This window comes from Cyprinodon tularosa, unplaced genomic scaffold (assembly GCF_016077235.1).
Source record: "Cyprinodon tularosa strain WSP-4 unplaced genomic scaffold, ASM1607723v1 ctg573, whole genome shotgun sequence".
Classification (NCBI taxonomy): domain Eukaryota; kingdom Metazoa; phylum Chordata; class Actinopteri; order Cyprinodontiformes; family Cyprinodontidae; genus Cyprinodon; species Cyprinodon tularosa.
The window spans coordinates 399,533-422,701 of NW_024039311.1; the positions used below are offsets into that span (position 1 = coordinate 399,533).

The following is a 23,169-nucleotide window of genomic DNA, read 5'->3' on the forward strand; positions in this document are numbered from 1 at the left end:
AAAAAAAAGAAAAAGAAAAAAAGAAAAAAACAACACAAAAAATAAATTCATATAAATTCAAGAATTTTTGTGTAGAACTGTGGAACTTTTATTTGCTTATATATGTTTAGATACGTTTAATAATGACTGCTTTTACTCTGTAAACATATAAGTGTAATAAAATCAAGGACAAAACTAAATTCGAAAAAATATAGAGGCTCAAATACAGGAACAAACTAAGCTATAAGTTCAAGTTTATTAGCTTGTAAGTTGTGACAAATTACAAAAAAAAGTTTTGTTGATCATGAGTTTCTAGGGAGATATCTTGAAATAACAGCAGGAACTAGTTTGGGGATTCCTGCTGCTAACAAAGCTCCAAATGCTGTCTTCTGCAATTAGATACGTTTTACTGAGGGAAAAACTCCACAAATCAAGACTTCCAAAGTTCTGACCCATGCAATGAAATGTGATTTTCCTTTTTTTTTTTTTTTATTTTACAGTTGTGCTAGCATGACAGTTTTGAAGCATGGCTTTGGCGTATTACTCGTTGCTTTGTTTCAAACAATATTAATATTGAAGCTGACAATCAAAGCTCTTTACTTGAAAAAAATAAAACTTGGACTTAAAGTGGTGAAAACTTTTCCATTTAAATAATGATGGTGTCCAGTTATCAGCTGCAAAACGTGATATAATGATAAAGTGTTACATTGGGAAATATCACAGAGCTCTGATTATTTTGCACAAACAGCAACAGAAGTGCAGCACAAAACAAAACAAATAGGACCTGAGAGGACTTGCCAAAGTGTTTATGTCTGTGCTAATTAGGGGAAGGATCTAAGGAGAGGGAAATGTCGTGATGAGGTCGTGGCCCTCTGGAGGTCTCATTCTGGCTCGAGCGTGAATCTCACAGTACAGCTGACCTTCAACGAAGAAATAGCCTTTCTGTTTCAGGTTGACTTCACAGTCAGCACACACAAAGCAACCAGGGTGGCGAAATTTGTCTCTGGCTTTCACCACTGTCCCACTGTAGCAACGACAATAAAGAGGCGGTAATTAACAAAAACAACTTTTCTCAGATAAACATAAATAATCTTTGATTTTATGCACTTCAATTGACTAATTCAACCCACTGTTATAAGTAATAAGTTAATTTAGTATACTTTCTTTTCGGCTTTCCATAAATTTCCACTTTTTTATGTTTAAATCCAGTGTTCAATTGTTGAGCTGAACTTTTTTTATTGAGTCCAGCAGAGGAGAATGCAGAGACTATGAGAATGAATTTGTTTCTCAATAAGCTAGAAAAAGAAAAAGTTATACTTATTTAAGTATATGTTAGAAACATGTATTTAAATATGTACTTGTAATATGCCATTTCAAAACAAATACAATAATAATAAAAAGTAAAATCTAGAAAACAATTTAGCATTTGCCAGTGTCTGACTGTGATTCTGGGTGGGTGACAGAATAGCTTGAAAACAGAGAAGCAAAATAAAATGCTTTACAATTACAGTCAACTTACCACTTTAACATTTAAACTATTCCTGGTGCAAAATTAACGAAATGCTTTTTTTTTCTTCAAGATTTTAATTCTCTTATTTATTTCAGCTGTTATTTATCAAGATAGTTAAACATCAATGTCGTTTTTTTTTTTTTTTTTATTGACCTGCTAGCGAACAAGTAACTCAGTAACTTTTACTTAAAATAAAATTTTGCTTAGGGAATTTTTGTTTTTAATTGCTTAACATTTTACACCAGTAACTTTACTTGTATATGAGTAAAGTTTTGTTTGTTTTTTTTAAGCTATTTTGCTTTTTTCTTTGTACCAAAATTTCTATTAAAACTGTTTTCACTTTTTTATAGCAACAAGCACTGTGCAGAAATGATTTGATGCTGTGACATGTCAATAATCTAGGGGGGGTACCTAAGGGGGCCCAATCACATTTCAGGGGCCTCAAGTGACCACTGTTCCCCATCTAGCTCTGTCCCTGCCAGTGTCTCACCATTACTTCTGGTGTATCAAGCTTGGCTGATGATTACCCTAAATAATATACCCTAACTTCACAAGGACCTCCACAAATTTGATTCAAAGCTTATTTTATGAGGAACGCTGCAGACTGCAGAACACTAAAAGATGCATCCATTTAACAAACACAATCGGAAATTAAAAGAATTGATCAAAGTTATATTGTTTTAAAATATATGATTATTATAAGTATTCTAATAAACATTATCTAACTTGTAATTTTATAAAAATAACACAGAAAGATTAGCAGGAAATATTGAAAATAGGTTGCAAAATAAAATAAAAAATATTCTCTAGGTGATTTGCTGGCAGCGTATTATGTTTTGAAATCAAGTATGAAACAAGTATGAAAATATTGTCCTTGGTTTAAAACTTTTGCAGTAAAATAACCTAATTATTATTTTTAAATCAAAAGCAGTGCACATAAGCAATAGCAATAATCACTGAAAATGTATATCATTGTCTTTCTATACAAGCTAATACTGGGTTGACATAGATATAGAGCTGATCCTTATTGCTTGTGCTGTCACAGGTCAGGCCTTAATGACAACCACAGGTGATTTGATCTGTTTGTACTCACACAATCCCATTCCCACACTTGTCGCAGACGGGCAGCTTATGCAGGTTTCCTGTAGGCGGAGGGGGTTTGGTCGTGGGGGCTTTCACTGTGCGAGTCACAATGGGTCTAGTGCCTGGATGCATGAGACAGAACCTCTCAGCAAAACAAGCCTGTGACTAAATCACATAAATTAAAACAAAACACTTGAGTCATATATGGCAGGAACACTTGAGGGGCAGGGACACAAAATAAGCCCCTTGAATCCTAATTGATGCTTCCTTTGAGCCTCGAACCATACTTCATACTTAAACTCAACCTGGATGTTCCTTTTTACACAGCCAAGGAAACACAGAAGGAAGTGCTTGTGTATTGATATAATATCCTACTTTAAGAACACCGTGTTTGATTAGGGGAACACGTTTGATTGTGTCTCAGTGACAGATGAGCTTAGCGTTTAAGGTACACACTTTGACATTATCCTGTAACAGTTAAAATAGTATTATTGCTCTGTGATACAGAATGGAAATTGGTGGGAAAAAAAACATTGAAGTGATTAAAGGGAAAGATTATCTCACCATCACTGTCTATAAACTCCTGCAGGGCTTTAAATGATCCAGACTGCCGAGGCTCCTGTGGGTCATCCTGGTCTTTCTGTAACATTCGGTACACATCAGATTCCTCGATGCTGGTCAGAGCTCTGGGACTGAGCAGTACATGAAGACACAATTAAATTACAAAACAGAAAGAATGAGGCACAAATATAAACCCTAATGTCCTAAATGAAGAACAGAAAGGATAGATTCTTAATGCCTGAAGAAGCAAACAAAGTTAAAGCACAATGCATTGCAGTAGATGTCAAGTTACGACTTAAGAAAACTATGGTGTGTCGTGATTTATGTCTCATCCAAAGGTTTAAAAGACTCCTTACTATCTGCTGTTTCAGAGTTAAAGGCTGCATTTCAAATAATCAGATGACATTCACATAAAGTAAAGCATTACCTAAAATAAGAGGAACCAATATTGGAAAGCTAGAGGATTAATTTATTGCCCCCGGATGGGAGGAATATTAACAAAGTGACTCATATCAACTAAGCCGATAAGAATAACACAAGAAAGGTTTATAATCCTAACAAAACAAACAAAAAAAATCCCTACACCAGGTTAAAAAAAGAAAAAAAGAAAGTGGAAATCTTTGTTTTTTTTGGTTTTTGTTCAGGTCATCAAAATGCAGTTTGGCCTTAAAGGAATAGTACACCCAAAACATGATTAGCCTTCATTTTCTACTCACCCCCATGCTGATCAACACTCTGGAGTACTTTTTTGATATCTCAAATGCATCTGGAGATCTGGGAGGCTTCTTGCTGTCTGCTGACATTCAAATAATGGAGGTCTATGGTGACCGAGACAGAAAGGTCCATAAAAGTCCACAAAAACGTGTCAATATTCCTCCATACTGCTCGTCCAATGTATTCCAAGTGTCCTGAGTGGGTACCATCCAGAATTTACTCGAAACGAAGTCATTTAGAATGTTTTTAGAGCATAAACAGTAGTGTACAGTATTTCCTAAAAGCACGTTCACGAGTCTACGGAAACCGCGGCAGACCAAACCAGATGAAAGTGCACATTCAGCTCGGCAAAGAACTCATGCTCTTCCTCAACACTGAAGTCCTCAGACATTTTTCTTTTGTTGTTTCTTTCTTTGCACAGGTAAACAGCACATTTCTTCTTCTACGCTTGCATTATTGGCAGAGCAGACACTGAATGCGCACTTTCATCTGGTTTGGTCTGCCGGCTTCCATAGCGTCCTGAACAATCTGGCGCGCGCTTTTAAGAAAATCCTATGCACTACTGTTTATGCTCTAAAAACATTCTAAATGACTTCGTTTCGAGTAAATTCTGAATGCTACCCACTCAGGACAATTGGAATACATTGGACGAGCAGTATGGAGGAATATTGACACGTTTTTGTGGACTTTTATGGACCTTTCTGTCTCGGGCACCGTAGACCTCCATTATTTGAATGTCAGCAGACAGCAAGAAGCCTCCCAGATCTCCAGATGCATTTGAGATATCAAAAAAGTACTCCAGAGTGTTGTTCAGCATGGGGGTGAGTAGAAAATGAAGGCTAATCATGTTTTGGGTGTACTATTCCTTGGTGGCACCAAAGCCGAGAGGTTTCAATACTGAAACTACAGATTCACTCGGTCTATGTTTACAGTGCTGGCAAATGTCACACAGATCTGACTTTATTATATGTAATGCATATCCGACTTTTGAGAACTCTAATTTTGATCTTTTCACTTCCAAAAACATCCAAATGGTGTCACTTCTATATATTTTCATCTTGTCGTCTTCTCTTTGCCTAGTCATGATATGGTCATAATATTGTCGGCTCTCGTTAAACAACTTAAAATAACACAGAGATGCTGAGATCGGTTATTATTTTCATAAACAGTGAACTGCAGTGTGATGTCTACACCGTCCTTCTGTGCATGCAGGTCCTGTTGGGGCAGTGAATGTTTAGACTGGAGTATGATGGTCGCCACATTTAGGCCGTAGTTTGAACAACCAAGCAGAAAAAATGTCAGTTTCAGTGAGAAACTGCAAATGAACATCAAGATCTGCAGTGTGAATGCAGCCTTAGATCCACTTCCAAAGCTTTCATTTATACATACTATTTTCATTGTTTATTACCTCTGGTTAATTTTGTTTTAAAGAATAAATTCAGTCTTTGAATGAATCTTAGGCATGTAAGTTTAATATAAACCCAATCTACAGTTTAAGTCATCTCTGTGACACAAGCACTGTTTTATAAATCAAAGTTAAACAAAGGTCCAAATGATTTTTAGAATCTGAGGTGTGCTATCATCAATTAAAATAAAATAGGACAGATGAATCTTAGCTAAAAAATCAAGGTTAGAATTTCTTTTCACCATTTTAAACTGAATGTTTAGAAACATTCCAAAAGTCAAAACTGCATCCTTGAGAAGGCGATAAATTTTCGTTGGGCTCTTAAATACAGTTGCAGACAAATTACAGTTGTTAAACTGTAACTTTACCTGTTAATATAATTTAAAAGTACAAGGGTCCCCTCCAAGGATGAAAAATGAATGCAATATGAGGTCAGTCAGGAAATTCAAGCTAAATATTAAGATTGAGATATGTCCCTTTTGATGGCTCCATGTGTCACATTTTGGATCATCGGACCCAGGTGCAGAGAACTTACAGAAAAATACAAAAAATGAATTAAATAACATTAATGCTGACATTAGTTTAAAGCTTGAGCTTGTTTTTGTTTTGCAGCTGTTGTGCTGCATTTGGCATGGATAACCTTCTATTACTGTAGGTTATGGTAAAGTCTGAGGGCTACCAAAACACTGCCTTCTTTCAGGAAGCATAGGCTTAATCTCAGGTCATGGATCATTTAACAGGGTAATGACTGGATATATGGAGCTAAAAGCTCCTAAAAAAGGCACAGAATACATTGGAATGTTTTTCAATGGCTCTGCATGAGATATTAATCTGACTGAGCTCAAACTCAGGGATCTACAAATGCAGCATAGAGAGGCTACCCTTTAAACTTGAGACGGGTTGGTCTGTCAATTTACAAAGTGACTGTCAGACTATCTATATGTGTAATTAAAAGCAGCATCTAGTCTGTGTTGAATATTGCATTTAAAATAAGTCATTTCATTAGACATTTTGTCAGTTGTTTCACACCTGGTAGTTTTTCTATTTGAGTGGGAAAAGGTTCAGTGAGTAGTGACCACCTCTCAGGTTTTTGATGAACCAGGCCCCGGATCTGACCCTCCATGGCGTCCTGGATGTTGCCTGAGGAGTACAGGCCGATAGGAGTGTTATAGGACGTGGTGACCACCTGACGCCTGTCATCCAAGTTTGCTGCTGCCACAAACGGCTGGGCCTTTCGGTTGTGAGCAGTGCCGATGGGTTTATATTCCTGGAGAAATGAAAAAAAAAAATCAATATAGAATTTTCTCAATGATGAAATGGAAGATGGGTAATATTTTTTACAAACCTGTGGTTGTGACTCCAGGTTAACTTTAAATGGATGAGCTCTTCCATCCTCCACAATCCGTGGGGACCACAGCCTGGAGTCATTCCTGGAAATTATACACAAAACTGCCCAGATAAACACATATTCTAATAATCTGTTGGAGAAAACTATTTTAAAAGCAATGAAATGTTCTATTTGATTTAAATATTTTGTATATATATATTTTTTTCTTTAGCTATATTTTTTTAACATTAACACACTGCACTAGGAATTTAGACATATACGAATTAAATCATTACTTAGCTTAATATTGCAGCATAATAAGAAGAAATTACTAAATGTAATCAGTAAATCAATATAGCATATTTACTTTTTGTTGCTCTAACCTGATGGAATAATGCCATCAAATGTATCCTTCAGATTTTCAGTTCATAACCTGTCATAAAAATTAAACTACTGTCTTTTAAGGACATTTACACCTTAAAAAGACTTGTTTCCTGATTTAATTCAGTTTATCTTTATGGCCCTAACAAAAAAAAAGCAATCTTAGAGCACAATGCAGAGCTGGTAAGCAAGGTAATTTCATTTTATATTGTAATTAAATACCTTCATAAAAGCTGTTTTACCTCTCCACAGGTAGTACAACAGTGTATTTAATGTGTTTAAATAATAATAATGGATGTTTCTTTATTGTTTGTGTCACCTTTCCACAGTGAGGCAGAGCTGGTGGTAGCATTCCTTGATCTTGCTCTGTGCCTCACAGTGCAGCATGTCTGCAGCTGGGACTCCTTCGATGGCCAGGATGATGTCACCAGCACACAAGTTGGCACCAGATGCCTTACTGCCAGGAGTGATCTGGATGGGACCAGAGTTAGCACCGTATGTTTTTGACTTCTTTGTTGTTTATTTTTTTTACATTGCAACTTATTCAGGGGGACTGAGAAAATAGCATGGAGGGACAGGTTGCTTTGCACTAAAAGGAGCAAATTTACTTTACAATATTGAAAAATTGGTTAAGCTCAAAGGTATTCAATAACCCTGGAAAAATGTGATTTAAAATCATTTTCATTCAGCTAATAAAAAAAAGCTAAGAAATTAGATGGAAATCTCTCAGAAATAAATGTATAAACATTCATTGTTTAAATAAAGACAGAATGTATAAAAGATCTACGATCAACATGAAATGTAAATGTTAAACTTTTAAAGATAATAACAAATAATACAATATAAAAAACTTTAGTTTTAATAATATATGTCCTCCATTTAACTGTATAATCAATTAGTTATAAATCAGTTCGCCTCTGCTTTTATGACCACTGCTCTATACACAATGACTGCTGTGGCTCCCCCTGTTTGCCCAGATGATGCAGTTTCCTCCTTCAACTCCATCTGTGCTGATATGCTGGACTGCATTGCACCGTTTAGATATAACTCAACCAAAATCAAACCAGACCCTTGGCTCAATGATACCACCCAAGCTCTGAGAAAGCGCAGGTTCAGGAAAGACAAACTCCAGATGTCTGTGGAGATCTTGAGGGAGAGCCTTGCCAGCTTCCAAAAGGCAGTCAGGGAGGGTAAATGCCAAAATCTTTCAAATATTGTCTCCTCTAACTCTAGCAACCCCAAGGTGCTATTTAACATCATACTGTCTATGATTAGTCCATCTGGCAGTGTGCTGAAGAATGTCTCTGTGCATACATGTGAAAGTTTCCTGAAGCATTTTGTGGATAAAGAGGCAGGATAAACATTGAGCTTTGGTTGTAATACTCACTTAGTTGACAGTTGTACCTCTTCACTGCCCCCCCTGCTGTTCTCGAAAAGTTTGAGCTTGTGACATTGACTGTTCTCTTTGAGGTGGTTCAGGGGATGAGACCCACAAACTGTCCTCTGGACATCATTCCTCCCAGAGTTCTAAAACAGCCTTTTGACTCTCTGGGCCCATACCTTCTCACTCTGTTCAAAGGCTGCCTTTGCTCTGGTTTCATCCTTGCAGCTTTCAAGCATGCTGTTGTTAGGCCACTGTTAAAAAGAACCTAATCTAGATCCTGCTGTCAAATTTCTGACCTGTCTCGCACCTGTGATTTTTTTCCAAGGTATTAGAGAAACAGTTTTTTTTCAGTTGCAGTCTTTTTTTTGGGAGAGAAATTAAATTCTGGAGAAATCTCAGTCAGGTTTCAGATCGCATCACAGTACGGAGTCAGCTCTACTTAAAGTTCACAATGACATTCTGCTCTCTTTGGTTACAAAGAAATCAGTGCTGCTGATGATGCTGGATCTTACTGCGGCATTCAACACCGTGGAACATGCAGTTCTCCATGTTGGTGTTCAGGGCATGGTCCTGCAGGGGTTCTGGTCCTACCTGAGTGAACGGAGCTTTGCTGTGATGGTCGATGACTATTCCTCCTCCTCTGCCCCACTATCATCTGGGGTGCATCAGGGTTCCATCCTTGGCCTGGTCCTGTTTTCACCTTACATGCTGCCACTTGGGTCCTTAACTGCCAAACAATTAATCATTCCACCTTTACGCTGATGATGTCCAGGTATTTTTACCAGTGCTCCATAATACTGCCACTGCTCTCGACTCTCTCTATAGCTGCCTTTTGGACATTATCAAAAGCTTGGAAAGAATTTTTTTCACCTGAATGAAAGTAAATCTGACTTCATCCTTTTAGTTCCAAGGACGTCCCTCAGATTCAATCCGGGGTCGGGGGTTCAGTCAGCAATACCGCCAGGAACCTGGGAGCTGTCTTTGACCGTGAAATGAACTCCAAACAACAAATAAATGTTGCTGTCAAAGCTAGCTTTGTCCAGCTGCGCCTTTTGACCAAGGTGAGACCCTTTCTCTCATGCCAAGACCTAGAGAAGGCAATTCATGCAATTTTTTAGTTCTCGTTGGACTACTGCAATGCTCTCTACTCTGGCCTCCCACAGTCGTCACTCCAACAGCTCCAGTTAGTACAGAATGCAGCAGCTCGTCTCCTCTCTGGCTCATCAAGGCAAAGCCACATCACCCCCATCCTCTCCTCCCTGCACTGGCTCCCAGTACATTTTCGATTGATTTCAAAGTTTTAACACTTGTTTCTAAAGGCCTTCATGGTCTCACCTGCCATATTTAACTGAGATGTTGACCGTACATCGCCCCAGCAGAGCTCTCTGGTCTGCTGATCAAATGGTTCTGGACGTCCCACTATAAACAGTGGGGCAATTGTTCCTTTGTGGTTACCGCACCTAAACTGTGGAACAATCTGCCGCTTGGTCTCCGGGTTCTCACTGATCTGCACCTTTTTAAGTCCAGATTAAAGACTCTTTTTTTTAACTGGCTTTTAATACTTAGGATACATTGTTTTATGCTTATGATTTTAGTATGTTTTTTTGTTTTTCTTGCAGTGTTTTTATCTTTCTGTTAAGCACTTTGGTCTTCCTGGTGTTATTTTAAAGTGCTATATAAATAAACTGATTTGATTTGAGACAGACAAACTACTGTAAGTCAGATAAAATGTGTTTAGTTTCACTACATTGTTTTAAGCAGGAGGTTCTCTCAGCAGTCAGACATCTATTTACTTCACATTTACCCATCTTTGTTGGTAAAATGGAAAATAAATAAATCAAGAAACAATCTTGCATTCATTGTCAACAAAGTTGTACTAACCTTAGGTGAGGTCTTATGGGTAAAAATCCCAGGTCAGACCAACCAAAATAACATTTTACATACAGTTTGAATCATGTACGTGCTTTCTCTATCACAGCTCTAAGAATGTGGACATAAATTAAAAAGTCTACCTCCCTGTCTGATTTTAAATCGCTCCTAAAAACACATGTTTTTGCCTTGGCTTTCAAAACTATGTGAGATGTTGATTTTGGCCTGTGAGAAATAATTTTTTATTATTTCATTTTATCCTATTATAGGTTTTATATTTCTGATTTAATTATTTTTTTTTTTTATCTTTAATGCTTTTATGTTTTTATGTGTTGAAATGGTTTTATGTTGTTTCACTGTACAGCACTTTGGTCCTTCGAAACATTTTAAAGTGCTTTATAAAAAAAGTTGGATTGGATTGGATGTAGCATTTCTAAGATGAACTTCGGCAATTGATACCCAGCAACTAGTATATGGCTATTTTTGAATGCTTATACTTTCAGTGATTAGGAAATTCTTGACCAGGAGTATAGAATCTGTTTTTCTGACTTTTTCCAGAATGATTTATTTGTTTATTTTATTGTACGTAACCTTATCTGTAGTTTGTGTTCTGAGAAAGCATGACTTATAATCTTCACCTTCTGATAATCTAGTTTTGTTTTTTTTCTCTATCAAATCACACTTTAAAAACATCTATTAATTGAATGTGTTCATGGAGTTTTATCAGCAAAACAAAAACAGCATCCATAACATTTACAAAACTGTCATGAGCTGGAGGGGTCATGAGAAGAATGCAACCCCTGGACTAACTTTATATCCTGAAAACCAAAGGAAGTTGCTGTAGATAGATAAATAATCTGCTTTTGCTTTATGTGATTTATTTAAGTTTTTTTATATTGCATGCTTTAGTTTCTTCAAACAAAATCTTTCTCAATCCTCCCTAAAAAACTGTTTTTTAACTTTGTGTTTAACTCTTCCCTAAAACCAGTAAGCCTTTAAATATGTGATTGTTATGTAATACTCCAGATAAATCAATGTAGATATATATGTTGAGGGGGCTGTAGGAGGAGGTGATTGTTTGTAAAACAATTCATAGGGTTTGTTGTTTCATAGTCTGTCAAAATATAACTGTAAAATTAAATATATATCATCAACACAAAGTAAAGCATTACCTAAAATAAGAGGAACCAAATACGGATTCATCAAAAATACGTGATAAATAAAATGAAAATATTTGTGTTCAGCTCTCATTACTGAAATACTCCTAACAAAATCCAATGTGAACTTTTGTCTTCAGATGTAATAAACAGAATTGTGTGTTATTCTGCCTCAGTGTTACATACAGCTGTTCTGTGATGGCTTCAGAGATTTGTCTGAGAACTTTGGTGAAAATAGAGGGGGAAAAACAGCAGAGGAGTCGGGGGGGAAGTTTCATTTATGTTTAAAAGGACAAGATTAAAAAGAACTTTGAACTTTTGACTGAAGAGCTGATGTTCAGAAATGGTAAGTAGCTATAGAGCATTTGTCAGGATGCCTGTACAGTATTTGTTTTCTGTTGTAAATTACTTTTTTGTGATATGCTTGCATTTCCCTACTGTGGGATAACGAAGGATTGTTCTTTTCTATATTACTAAACTGAAAGAATATGGCACAAGAGTCAGGTTACCAAGAATGATTAATGTAAAGAATAATCGTTATCATTCATAAAAAGTCGTGTTAAACTTGTTAAATATAATAGAAGTGTACACTTCTCCATTAATTAGATATATTTTTTCCTAAACATAGTATAATGCAATATGGTATATGTTGTAATCTATATATTGTAAATAGATCTTCCTAAGGAGAACAGTTAGTTGAAGCAAATATCCCTTTTTGTCAGGAAAAAATTAATCCTCTTCATTGCATAAGCCACAAGGTCAGGGGAATAGAATGAGAAGACATGGAGCAGATTTTTCTTGGCTCAACTCCATTCTTTTGATGCCAACAACATGAGCCAGAGAGCTTTGACTCTGCTTATGATCTCTCTGCTAAACTTAGATCAAATCATGTTAAAGTTTACGTCCTGTTTGAGAGCCGTTGACTAAAAGAAGAAGCCTTATTTAAAGAATGATCACTCTAGGCAAAAACAACGGCAAACAGGCTCATAGGTCAAAGCACCTTAAGGGGGAAACAACCTACATCACACTTCACTGATAGGCTGGGCACAGAAAATGAAAAACAGAAAATTATATCATGGTTCAATTCAATTTCATTCAGTTATTTTGAAATAGTGCCAAATCACAACATGTGTCATCTAAAGGCACTTTATGAGATTATAAAATCCCCAGTTTATGTAGAATAATCTATAGGATACTAGTTAACACTCTGCTAAACAAATCTTGACTTTTGTGGAGAGTAATTAGAATGAAGCTATCAGAGATAGCAAAGAGAACAAGTAAAGAAGGTGCATTTCTGAAGGTTTGGCTTTGTTGAATGTTATAACAGTAACTCTGAACATCATCTTGAACACACCATTATTTAAGATAACAGTGGCAGCATTATGCTTTAAGGATGCTTTGCTTGGGCAGGATCAGAGAAGCTAATCTTAGTCGACAGGATATCAGGCAGAAATGAACTTAACAGACAATACTGGAGGAAAACAGCACAGCCGTGAAAATGGTTAATTTCATTCAAATGTCTACATTTGCAATGAAGAAAGACTATGGTTATTATTAGGGAATATTAAATTGAGCAGCTTGTCTGGCCAGCACATGAATTATGTCAAACTTCTTAATTAAATTGTCCTTTGTATTTGTAATCTCAGTAACATTAGATATGTCTGTTCTACAGCCAGATAAGAAAAAAAAATATATCCTGGAAACGACTTAATCTCTCTCTCCTTTTTTTATATAAATGCCTGTAAAATGGTGAAGATTTGTAAATTCTTTGTCTGTTCCACATCAATGGCACATCATCTCTTTATAGGCTGAGATTCCATGTTCCCTTTTCCTGCTCAGACCACAGCTTTAGAAGATTTTCTCTCCCTGAGTCTCACCTGGGCTTAGTATGTCTCTAAAATACAAAAACCAGACTCAAATGAAATCTAACAGCAACACTGATTTATTTACGACTTCAGTTTTTTAGTTTCCTTTGGGAGTGCATGACAGCAAATAAATGTTGCCTCACTGGGATGCAGTTAGAGAGAAGATCTGTAACTGATCTACATGACCCTGGTTGGATTAAACAGAATATGAAAGATTACATATGATTAATGTAATCTGATTGCCAGGATGTGATGAAGATGAGAAAGTATTTTCAGCAAAGCATTTAAGAATATCACAGGAGACAGTTCCAAACTGAAGCAGGCATTCCCACAGATGCTACACAGACCATGAACTGTATTGAGTCATATTCCATTACTAGACACAGCAAGTAGAGCGAGCTACACAGAGACGTTACACTGATCTAAGATTTGGTCATCCGCCTATAAATAACTGGATGAAAGTGTAGATAGGAGGTTTCATGGTGCCAAGAGGGAGAGGTAATTTACAGGGGTAAATTTGTCACTGATTTATTTTCTGTGAACTTTATTTCTTTTCAGCCTTTCAGTGATTTTTTTATTTGATTTTATTACAGCTCTGGTATCTGAAGCATTTTCATTTGAAATACAGCCTGCAATGCATTTTCAGAAATATGTTTGTTCTTTTGTTTTTCCCCTCTGGATTTTGAGTTTTACTGATTTAAACCAGATTTAGAATAAATAAATAAATAAATAAATTCTCAAATAAATCTACTTATAATCTAATAATGACAAAATCCCTCTGCTATGTATATTATTAACGTCAGGGAGAGAAAAAGCAAACACAAAATTATGTCTGCCACATTTTGTGTGTGTGTGTGTGGTCCTGTCCTGGCATCAGAATGAGGACCATATTTTTGATTTCACCAAAAAACTGAGAAACATTTAAAGATGAGCCCATTTTGCTTATTCTCACTCCGTTTTTTGACGATGGATAGGTTTAGGACTAAGGTGTGTATTGAGTCTTGGTTACAGTTAGATATGAACTGGTATTAGTTAAGCTTAGGGTTATTGTCAGGGGTAGGGTTGAGATGACTGGAAATCAATGAAACTCAATTAGAGTCAAATCCTGGTCCACACTATGACTAGATTTAGAATCATTGCTGTTTTATCCATAATCAGTGAGTGATCACATTTGAATGATTCAAATGTTAAAAGAAAAAAAGTCAAAGATAGATGTCATAAAAATAATTTAAATGCAGATTTTGGAGGAAGAGGTGTTTTAATACAGCATATTATTATATTAGGATGTAATTATCCACCAGTACCTTATTATAATTTAAAGAAATTCCACATAATGAATTATTTTTCACAGTAATAATGGAGTTAATGATCTCTAAAAATGGGTCTCAAGTACTCTAAGCGTCTCCTTCTCTGACCAGCCCAGAATTAATGAACACCTCTGAAATACTGTCACAACAGTCTAACATATTCGGGGGGGAAAAAAAGTTATCCAGTGCTTGTTGTGGATAAAAAGAATACTGGACGTATTAAAAATGAGGCTGTGGCCTGTTTGCTGAAGAAAAAGATGGTTCTCATCTTGTGTTTACTTTCCACAAGCAGCTGGAAAGCCAGTGAGTCATTAAGAGGAGGATGTTCCTGACCAAAAATGGCAGCAAATGGAGAAGCTGGAAATGATCGTGCATGAATGAAGTTTGAGAGCTCATTGCAGGAAAAATGCATTATTTTCAGCTCCTTAAATCTACATTTCTATAATCTATCAGGCCTTTCTGTTTGATTCCAAATCAGCAGAAAAAAAAACCTGTTCCTTAAATCTCTGCTGACATATGATTTAACCTACGTGGATGCCTCTCTTCTCTATCATTTCTTTACCATCTCAGGCCGTTCTCATCACTGCCCTCATATAGCCCTGTGAGTGTCCACTGACACAACAGGTGTGAGGTTAATGGGTACAGCTGGCCATATAACTACACTTTTATTTAGTTCCTGAGGTCTTTACCTAAATATAGATGAAGACTAACCCTAACAGAGACTGGGATTACCCATCTATTCTCATTTTAGCTTCAGTAACTCTGGGGGATTAGGCTCACAAATTAATCTAAGAACAAAAGGAGACTCTGCTGTTCCTGATCACTGTGGCTTGTGGCTTACAGACACGAGTTTCAGTATGTCAGATTAAACATTTCTTTGACTGTTTTGTTCTTGGAACTTCACGAAAGATTCATCTCATTAGATCTGGTATAAAACAAACCGTGCTTAGAAAAACATCACATAGATATTCAAACATAGTGGTGGTAGTGTAATGGTCTGGGGCATCTCTTTGCTGCTTCAGAACCTGTAGGACACTCTTACTGATCGAACCAGGATATCTTTTCTACCAAAAGTAGTACCTCAAAGGCAAGTGGGTTCTGCAAAAGGACAATGAAGAGAAGCACACCAGCAATTCCACCTTTTATAAGTGGTTCTGGTCAATGGCTGGACTTAGGTCCAGTGAGGATCATGTTGCAGAATGTTAAAAACACAGTTGCTTAATGGAAATTATTTTGCAAAGAAGATAGGGTAAACATTTCTCCAGAGTGATGTAACTAACTCATGTTCAGTTACTTCAGATGCATGATAACAGCTGTTACCACTGATGTTATGAGGATAATGACAGTCATAGTAAAATGTAATTGGACTTAGAGGCAAATGAATCTTTATTATTAACCCTGGTTAGTTTGGAAAGCTTTTTGTTTCACATAAATGTGCTTTTTAAATTACCTGAAAAATATATTTTTGACTGTTAAAGTATTATTACTGTAAAGTAAAACCTCTCCTGTCACGTAGATCTTGTTTACAAATTCCAATTGTTTACAAAATCCAAAGTGTTCAACACTAACTGAAGCCAAAGTTGACTTTTATCATCCTCTGATCAGCTGCATTGGCATTTACAATTTATATTTACTGTATGGTGGCTGATGAGTTTTTACTTCATCTTTATTTTGTGTGATAAACTCTCTTTGGTTTTCATTAAAAAGCAAAATTTTGAGGATTAGGGTGTGGTTTTGTAAATATTTTCTCAACTCTTAAATTCTTCTGTGTAAAACCTACTCCAAGAGTTCCTGACATATGGTCGTGCCAGGAAGCAACGTAAGCTGCTATTTGTATCTAAGCCGCATGCATCCACTATGGCACAGGTGCAAGCTCCAATCTGCACAGGAATGTTTCTAGAATGAACCGTTGTGAAAAGAGAATGTTGACAGTAAAGTATACAGGGAGCCCTTCAGAGGGAAAAACTCCCGCAGGAAAACTCTGCTTCAGATGTACAACTAAATATTTTTGCAGAATACTTTCCAGGTCTTAGATCACATGTTTACCTCCTAAAGTTAACTTTTTTAACACATCCCATTACTCACCCTGGAGATGGTCAAAGGCTGGTTGAAGTCCTTTCCTCCTGTCAGACGGAAACCCCAGGGGGGTGGCCCATCCAGGACAACATTAAGTGGCATGGCCCTTTAATATCTCCCAGCTGTTTTGACAGCAGCACACAGCTGAAGTGCTCGCTGCTGGGATCACAGTTACAGAATAGAAAAGTTTCAAGTGATGGAGGCTATGAACCAGGCTGTGGTGAGGCTTAGGGAGAGGGGGAGTGGAGAGAGCCCACCCCCGGAGTGAGGTAATTGGTCAGATTTTAGGAACGCAGTTATAGTCTGCAAAAACTCATGCTCACTTATGGAGTTTTAATCCTCTTTTTACAACCTCTTCGTTCCCAACAGAAGCCAGAGGTTTATCTCATAACTCTAATCTTTGATGTTTATCTTATCCCGAACATCTCTTAGCTCCAACTCTTCAGGATCAGGATTACTTACAAGCAGGGTTGAGATGTAGACATACCTTTGTCAGAAGGCTGTTGCTGTGAATGCTTCCACCCAAAGATGTTGGAGGTCTGGCAGTCCTCCTCTTTCTCTGTTTGATGTGTCCAGCTGCTCTCCTTATTTGGTTCCGAAGGCAAAGCTCCTCTCTGAGGTCCTTGAGGCCTTGCAGGAACATTCCAGTCACTTTGGCTCTGGACGGGGCTGAAGTCTCTGGTTTTTAATAACCAAATGGTTTTATTCAGATGTGGGTTGTTGAACAGTTATCAGATTATGATTTATGTTGTTTTTTTATATTTATAAATTCCTCTACTGGCCAGCAAAAACCCTTATTGGAACTGTCTTACAGCATTTCTTTTACTTCTCACAGGTTTTCATTAAGCACCAGTTGTACCCACATAGGAAAAGAACAGGACAAAAACTTCAATATTTTATGTTTTTACACTATTTACTAATTCAAAGCGAACAGCAAATTAGTAACATTAAGAATTACAATATTATCTATTACAAGGCCCAGCCTAATGTTATCAGGAGCCTTAATCAGGATTCAATTAGGGCCCCTCTGTTAATGAAATCCCTATCAGTAAAATGAGGGATTGCTTTCAAGTCAATGAGTCGATGCAATCTGCTCGTCTTCCTTAGACAGAAAACTTTGATCCAATCTGACTGTTTGATCTGGTTGAATTGTCTCTGTAAAGCGCCTTGAGATGATGCTCATTGCTTTATAAATAAACTGAATTTAATTGAAAAGCATTTCAAAAATGATCACTTCGAATCTGTAATAAGTTCAATCAGTTAAGTATAAAAGCAAACACTTAACTAGTTGATATATGATCAGATGTATTTATGAACAGACTTAGCTCAAGTTACAAAGGCCAATTAAAACCTGTACGATCACATTGACAGCTCAGATAACCTACAGCTACATGGGATCAGAGAAAAGTCTGGTTTTAAATCTTTTCAAACTGTACTTCTCAATAGTTTTTCAGGAAGTACTTACTGCAGAGTCAAAAGATTTTTGTTTGATTTGACCGCTTTTTTATTAACACAGTAGAACCTGATGTGTTATTATCATGTCTGGACCAGTTGTTCGGTGTTAAAAGCATAATTTTAAGTCATTTTGGGACCCATTCATCACTGGTAGAATATTTTTTTTCATGTTTGATCAGTTTTCCTCCTCTGGCAGATTTTTGGGGTACCTCAAGACTCCAGTTTGGGTCCTACAGTAGCATACACTTTTCACCCTCTATATGCTTCTTTTGCTGTCACTGGGAATATAGTGCATCTTTTTAATGATCATGTTCTGCCCTCTTCATGGCTCAGTGATACAGAAAGTGGCAATTTGGAGCCTATCTCACAGAGTTGGACGAAAATATACTATTTCTTCATGTGTATTATGTACGACATACACATGTACACACCTTCATTTTAGTTTGGAGTTTTACAATGGAGAGCTTCAGTTCATCCCTTCATTTGTCTAAGTTTGCATTTTTCTGTGGTCTTTTTCAGCAGGCTGCAGTGCAAAATTAACAAACCATATCCATGTGTCTTTCTGTCGCTTGATTACATTCAAAGAAATTCAGGACAGCAGTTGGGAGTTCCTTTGATACCCACAACAAAATCCCTACTGTTGTCTCAAGAAAAGCTGCGTGTGACCAGGAGCTAAAACTTGCAAAACTTGATTTGTCATAAAGTCCCTTTAATGGAAGAAAAAAAAAAAAAACTGGGGGGGGAACTTGCAGACCTTTAAATGATCTTTTGGGTACTTTTACTTGTTCTATTGTCAGGAATGTGGGGGTGTTTTCATGATCATGTTAGATTTTGCAAACAGGTCAGTGCAGTGAGTCAGTCTACTTTTTATAATAATATAGCACTGACAATGAAATTGAGCTTACCCAAAACATGTCGCTATTGTCTCACAGCTTAAAAGACGATTTTAACAGATATTAATTTTTTTTTTTTTATAACGCTGCCTATCCTCCTGGACTTTAGCAGCTGAACAATTCTGGTAATCCTTTTACGGTTATGTCTATTTTTATACAGTGTATTAAAAATGGTAATAAATATTCAATTTATCCTATAACTGCAACATGAACTAAGGAACAGAATCTAAGATGTAATATTGAAAAGGATCTGCCTCAAGGTTACCAAGTAGATAATGGCATCAAAACTGTATTAGTTATCAAACAACATTTAGCTTTTTTTTTTTTTTTTTTCTACAATTATATAAAACTGAACATGGTTATCAGTTTATGGTTCTGCTTGGATCAGGATCTACTTTCATAGATCAGTACTCCTAAAATATATTTTCCTTTTCAGTCAACATTTTGGTTGATCTAATAAGCTTAACAAAAAAAAAAGATTGACCAGCTTGATTTTATTAATAGTACAACTCAGAAGATCATCCAGAATTGCTAGAATATTGTAGAAATACTTGTAATCTACTGAGTACCAGATACAATTTAAATGTCATCACATCTGAAAACATCAGAAATCAAATTTGTTTGCAATTCTCTGCGCTTATCAAGGGCAAACAGGAGGTATAAACACTGAATATTTTTGTCTTCTCTGCACACTATCATTTCTACTTTTTTTTTCCTAGACTACATACGCATAAATTCTTGCATCATAAAAGAGGTTTACATGTACATGGCAATGAAAGTAGTGAAACTTAAATAAGGCAACAGTCCCTACTATAAATTGACCTACCATAACTTCGACTTCAAAAGCATTATGGCTTTTAAAGCACATGTGAGATCAGCTAAAGTTCTGCATTCCATTTGCCTCAGAAGATGGATATGTAAATGACATCGAGTTTTTGTTGCACGGTCAGAAAACAGCCCTTTGCTGATTGCTATTGTGCCGTCTGCTGCTATCAAAGGCTAAACATCTTTTTCTCAAATTTGTATAGATTCAAACATGAAATGAACATAGAAATCATAGAAATGCATTGAAAATATTTAGGGCCTCTGGCTGCTGACCAATCAGACACAAACCATTGCATTGTAGTTGTTCTGTGAATAGCTACCTACTCAAAGCTTGTTCTTAAAAAAAGCCTTTGATGTGAAAGCAGTTATTGTTGAAAAAAAAAAGCACATGAAGTTATTCATTTTCAGGCTCAGTGAGGCGTACCAGGCCATTTAAACTGAAACTGTCATTCCTATAACATGTCGATGTATGCTTGCAGTTTATTCAGGTTGTTATTTAGGTTTTATTCAGACTGGAAGAGAAAGTGAAAGCAAAATAGAGCTCAATTAAGCAGATTAAGAGTCTCTATTTCACCCTTAAATTGGATTCAAAACTGTTGCCAGCTTTCTTGAAATCTCGGACTTGAGGTGAATAAGTATGAATCCTTTTAAATGCAGACATATTTGTTTTACGCTATCAAAGCCAACATCTTTACTCACCAATGAGATGCTAACTGCAGCTTGGAAGTACTGACAACTAATTTAGTCTTTGTTAAAAATGTTTAAAAACGAATACAATGCATAATGATTGTAAATCATCTTATATTTTTTTTAAAGCAATAGATTTTATCTAAACCAGATCCAGTTAGGTTGTGAGGATGCCAAAATTAAATGATTTTCTCTCTATATAGATCAATTTAAAGAATCATTCAGTTTTTTTGAAATTCTTATATTTATCTTCTAGATACTTGAGATCAAGGGAAAAAATGAAATAGTTTCATACATATTTTTTTCCAGATTTATCTGGACTTGTAAAACGGGTAAAATCCAATTCCTTAGGTTTAGGCAGCACAGGACCCTTTCAAATGAAGGCAGTCTGTATTAAATACTCTATTCCTGCCAATTTGACTAGATTTCATAAACGGCTTTCACACCTCAGGCTTTGTCAAGACAGAATAGCTGCATCAGTTACTGAGCCATTCAATTTTACTGACTTTAAAGTGAAACAAATTCTGACTTTTGAGTATAAATAGAATGCATCAAACACATCACACTTACAGGTGAAAGACGAACAAAAATGTGAAGAAAGAAGAAACGAATGTGATGGTGGGTGAAAAACAGCTGAGTTTATAAAGTACGTGGATGCTGGCTGTAGTACAAAAGGCTTACAAAAATGACACAAACGCAAGGCGTGCTCACACCAGCTGACACAGTGAATAACAAGAAGTAACGTGAAGGTGGTTGTTGAATAACATATCTTAAGGTGCTTTAACAATAGTTTTTGCTGTCAGTGTCCATTCTTTGTGAAATGTTAAATGGGGAAAATAAGTGAAACAACAAAAACAAATAGGTGGTGTTCCCTTAACATGACAGCTTATCTAGGATGATAAATGGCAAATCTTCCAAATAATATGCACACATGAACAGTGATACACTACTTACTCACTCTGACAGCAATACATAAATTACCTCACCTCGCATCGTCAAATTCCACATTGGAAATGTGTGATAATTCATTACATTCCAGATAACAACAACCTAACAGCTCAATGATCATTGAAAATAAAACCTTGCCTCAAAACACTAGATTTAAAAAAAAATGTCTAAAAAAAAGACAATGACATGTTCATCTCATAACAATTTGATAAACAGTTTGTCCTCTTGATAAATACCTAAAAAGGTAAACAACCTTTCCGCAAACATTTTCAAGGCGACTGTCTCCTGACGTGCTGCAGTCAAACAAATCTCTAGTGTCATTAATCTGAAGGAAAAAAAAGAAAAGAGACATGCTTGTGTAGAGATACTGTTAAAGTGCATCAACCATAAAGTGAAAAAAACTTTTGAACAAAAACAATATTTTTAAAAAGTTTTGCAAAAATGTTGCATTGTAAATACGAAATCATCAGGGAGAATTTTCTCTATTCACCTGCAGCACCTGAAATAAATGACTGATGATTTACACGTAACTAATGTGATATTTGAATGGCCTATCATAAATGTTATGGAGCATAACTAACACAATACTGCTTTTTCAACACTTTCTGAACTTTATTTTCTTAAGGATTTCTTAAACTGAACACTGCCTAACTGCATCTTAAAGAGTTAAAATATCAGACTACAGAGGTGATCTTGGTAACTTACTGCCTGGAAAACAGCTAACATATAAAGGAAAGTATTTTTTCCGCCCTTGAATATCCTTTTTTCTCATCGCCAAGGAGCAGACATTTTTGAGTTCTCCAAAATAGAAAAATAATAGTAAAAAGAGAAGATTAAAAAAACAGCATCTTGTCAAAGTCTTTCATTAAAGATGGCTAGTTTGAGCTAAGGTTCTGTCTGTGTAAAGCTGAAAGCCTCAAAGGGATGCAAATCTTTAAGTGTGCTGCAGCCTCAGGTTTTCGCTGGCGTCCTGTGAGCGCTGTGCTGACGGCGATGAACGTGTTGCAGAAAGGGGCGGGGCCATAAAGCTCTCTTGAATCATCCTTATAGCTGCTTCACGTAGTTTCCTGGGAAGGTTCCAAACAGCTTGTTCCTTCGAGACGTCCCTTTACAAACATCAAGAAAAGGAGTCAGTCAGGCCTAAAAAACACTGGCTGTAACAGAAGTAGACTGGAAACTAGACACCTAAATGTCATCTAATGAGGCAGTCTTTTTGTGAGCTGGAAATGTAAGCTGATTTTAGCAGCAGTAGGATCCGTTTGAAGAAGCAGCAAGGATTTCTGACAGGTAAACATACAGTATTAGGTTTCAATGAGGTTTAAGTGTAGTACTAGATTGTGGAAATTAGTACCTATTTATTTTTATTTTACTTTATATTTGAAACATTTTTCTAGTTTAGAAGTCAACCAAGTCAAATAAGGAATTAAACTTACGTGTTTTATAACTGGGATCAATCTGTAATGTGTGTACCTTGAATCTTTCAGCATGATTAAACTGAATTGAGTTTTTGTAAAGAGAATAAGACATCCTGTTTTGTTATTCAGGGCTTTAAAAATAAACTCATATGGATAAGGGGCGCATAGGGATGGCCTGGGGTCTCTTTAGTTACCCCCACACCCCATTGCTTATGTGCTCTTTGCAGGTTGGATATATAGCTTTGGAACGGCTGTTCCTGTGCTTCACTTATGACCTGCCTATGCACTGTCTGCATGGCTGCACAAAGTTGATGCCTACTGTCTGTCT

At 36.4% G+C, this 23,169-nt stretch overlaps 2 protein-coding genes across 3 annotated transcripts in view; both read right to left on the reverse strand.

The window, feature by feature from the left end:
* Positions 1-216: 216 nt before the first annotated feature.
* On the reverse strand, positions 217-17,281 carry LOC119797168 (PDZ and LIM domain protein 3-like). 2 transcript variants are annotated; one of them, XM_038306126.1, is made up of 7 exons: positions 17,106-17,281; positions 7,280-7,431; positions 6,598-6,682; positions 6,332-6,519; positions 3,137-3,264; positions 2,583-2,694; positions 217-1,003 (listed from the first exon to the last, which is right to left on the reverse strand). In XM_038306126.1, the coding sequence occupies exons 1-7, from the start codon at positions 17,259-17,261 to the stop codon at positions 814-816; spliced, it is 1,011 nt and encodes a 336-aa protein (XP_038162054.1). In that variant the 5' UTR covers positions 17,262-17,281; the 3' UTR covers positions 217-813. The 2 variants fall into 2 exon arrangements, with proteins under 2 accessions (XP_038162054.1, XP_038162055.1); XM_038306127.1 differs by lacking the exon at positions 17,106-17,281 and adding an exon at positions 16,628-16,826.
* Positions 17,282-19,440: 2,159 nt separating this feature from the next.
* Positions 19,441-23,169, reverse strand: part of LOC119797179 (sorbin and SH3 domain-containing protein 2-like) — a 73,758-nt gene continuing 70,029 nt past the window's right edge. The window contains 1 exon segment of the mRNA XM_038306140.1: positions 19,441-22,532. Coding sequence (XP_038162068.1) covers positions 22,471-22,532 — 62 coding nt within the window. The 3' untranslated portion in view covers positions 19,441-22,470.

Bases quoted from the DNA above. Each gene is read 5' to 3' on its own strand.
- LOC119797168 (XM_038306126.1), bottom strand. From the start codon at position 17,261: ATGTTCCTGCAAGGCCTCAAGGACCTCAGAGAGGAGCTTTGCCTTCGG. The intron at 6,520-6,597 runs GTTTGTAAAAAA...TCATTTCTCCAG, and splicing joins ACCTGGAGTCACAACCACAG to GAATATAAACCCATCGGCAC. The intron at 2,695-3,136 runs GTGAGATAATCT...TCATGCATCCAG, and splicing joins GGAGTTTATAGACAGTGATG to GCACTAGACCCATTGTGACT.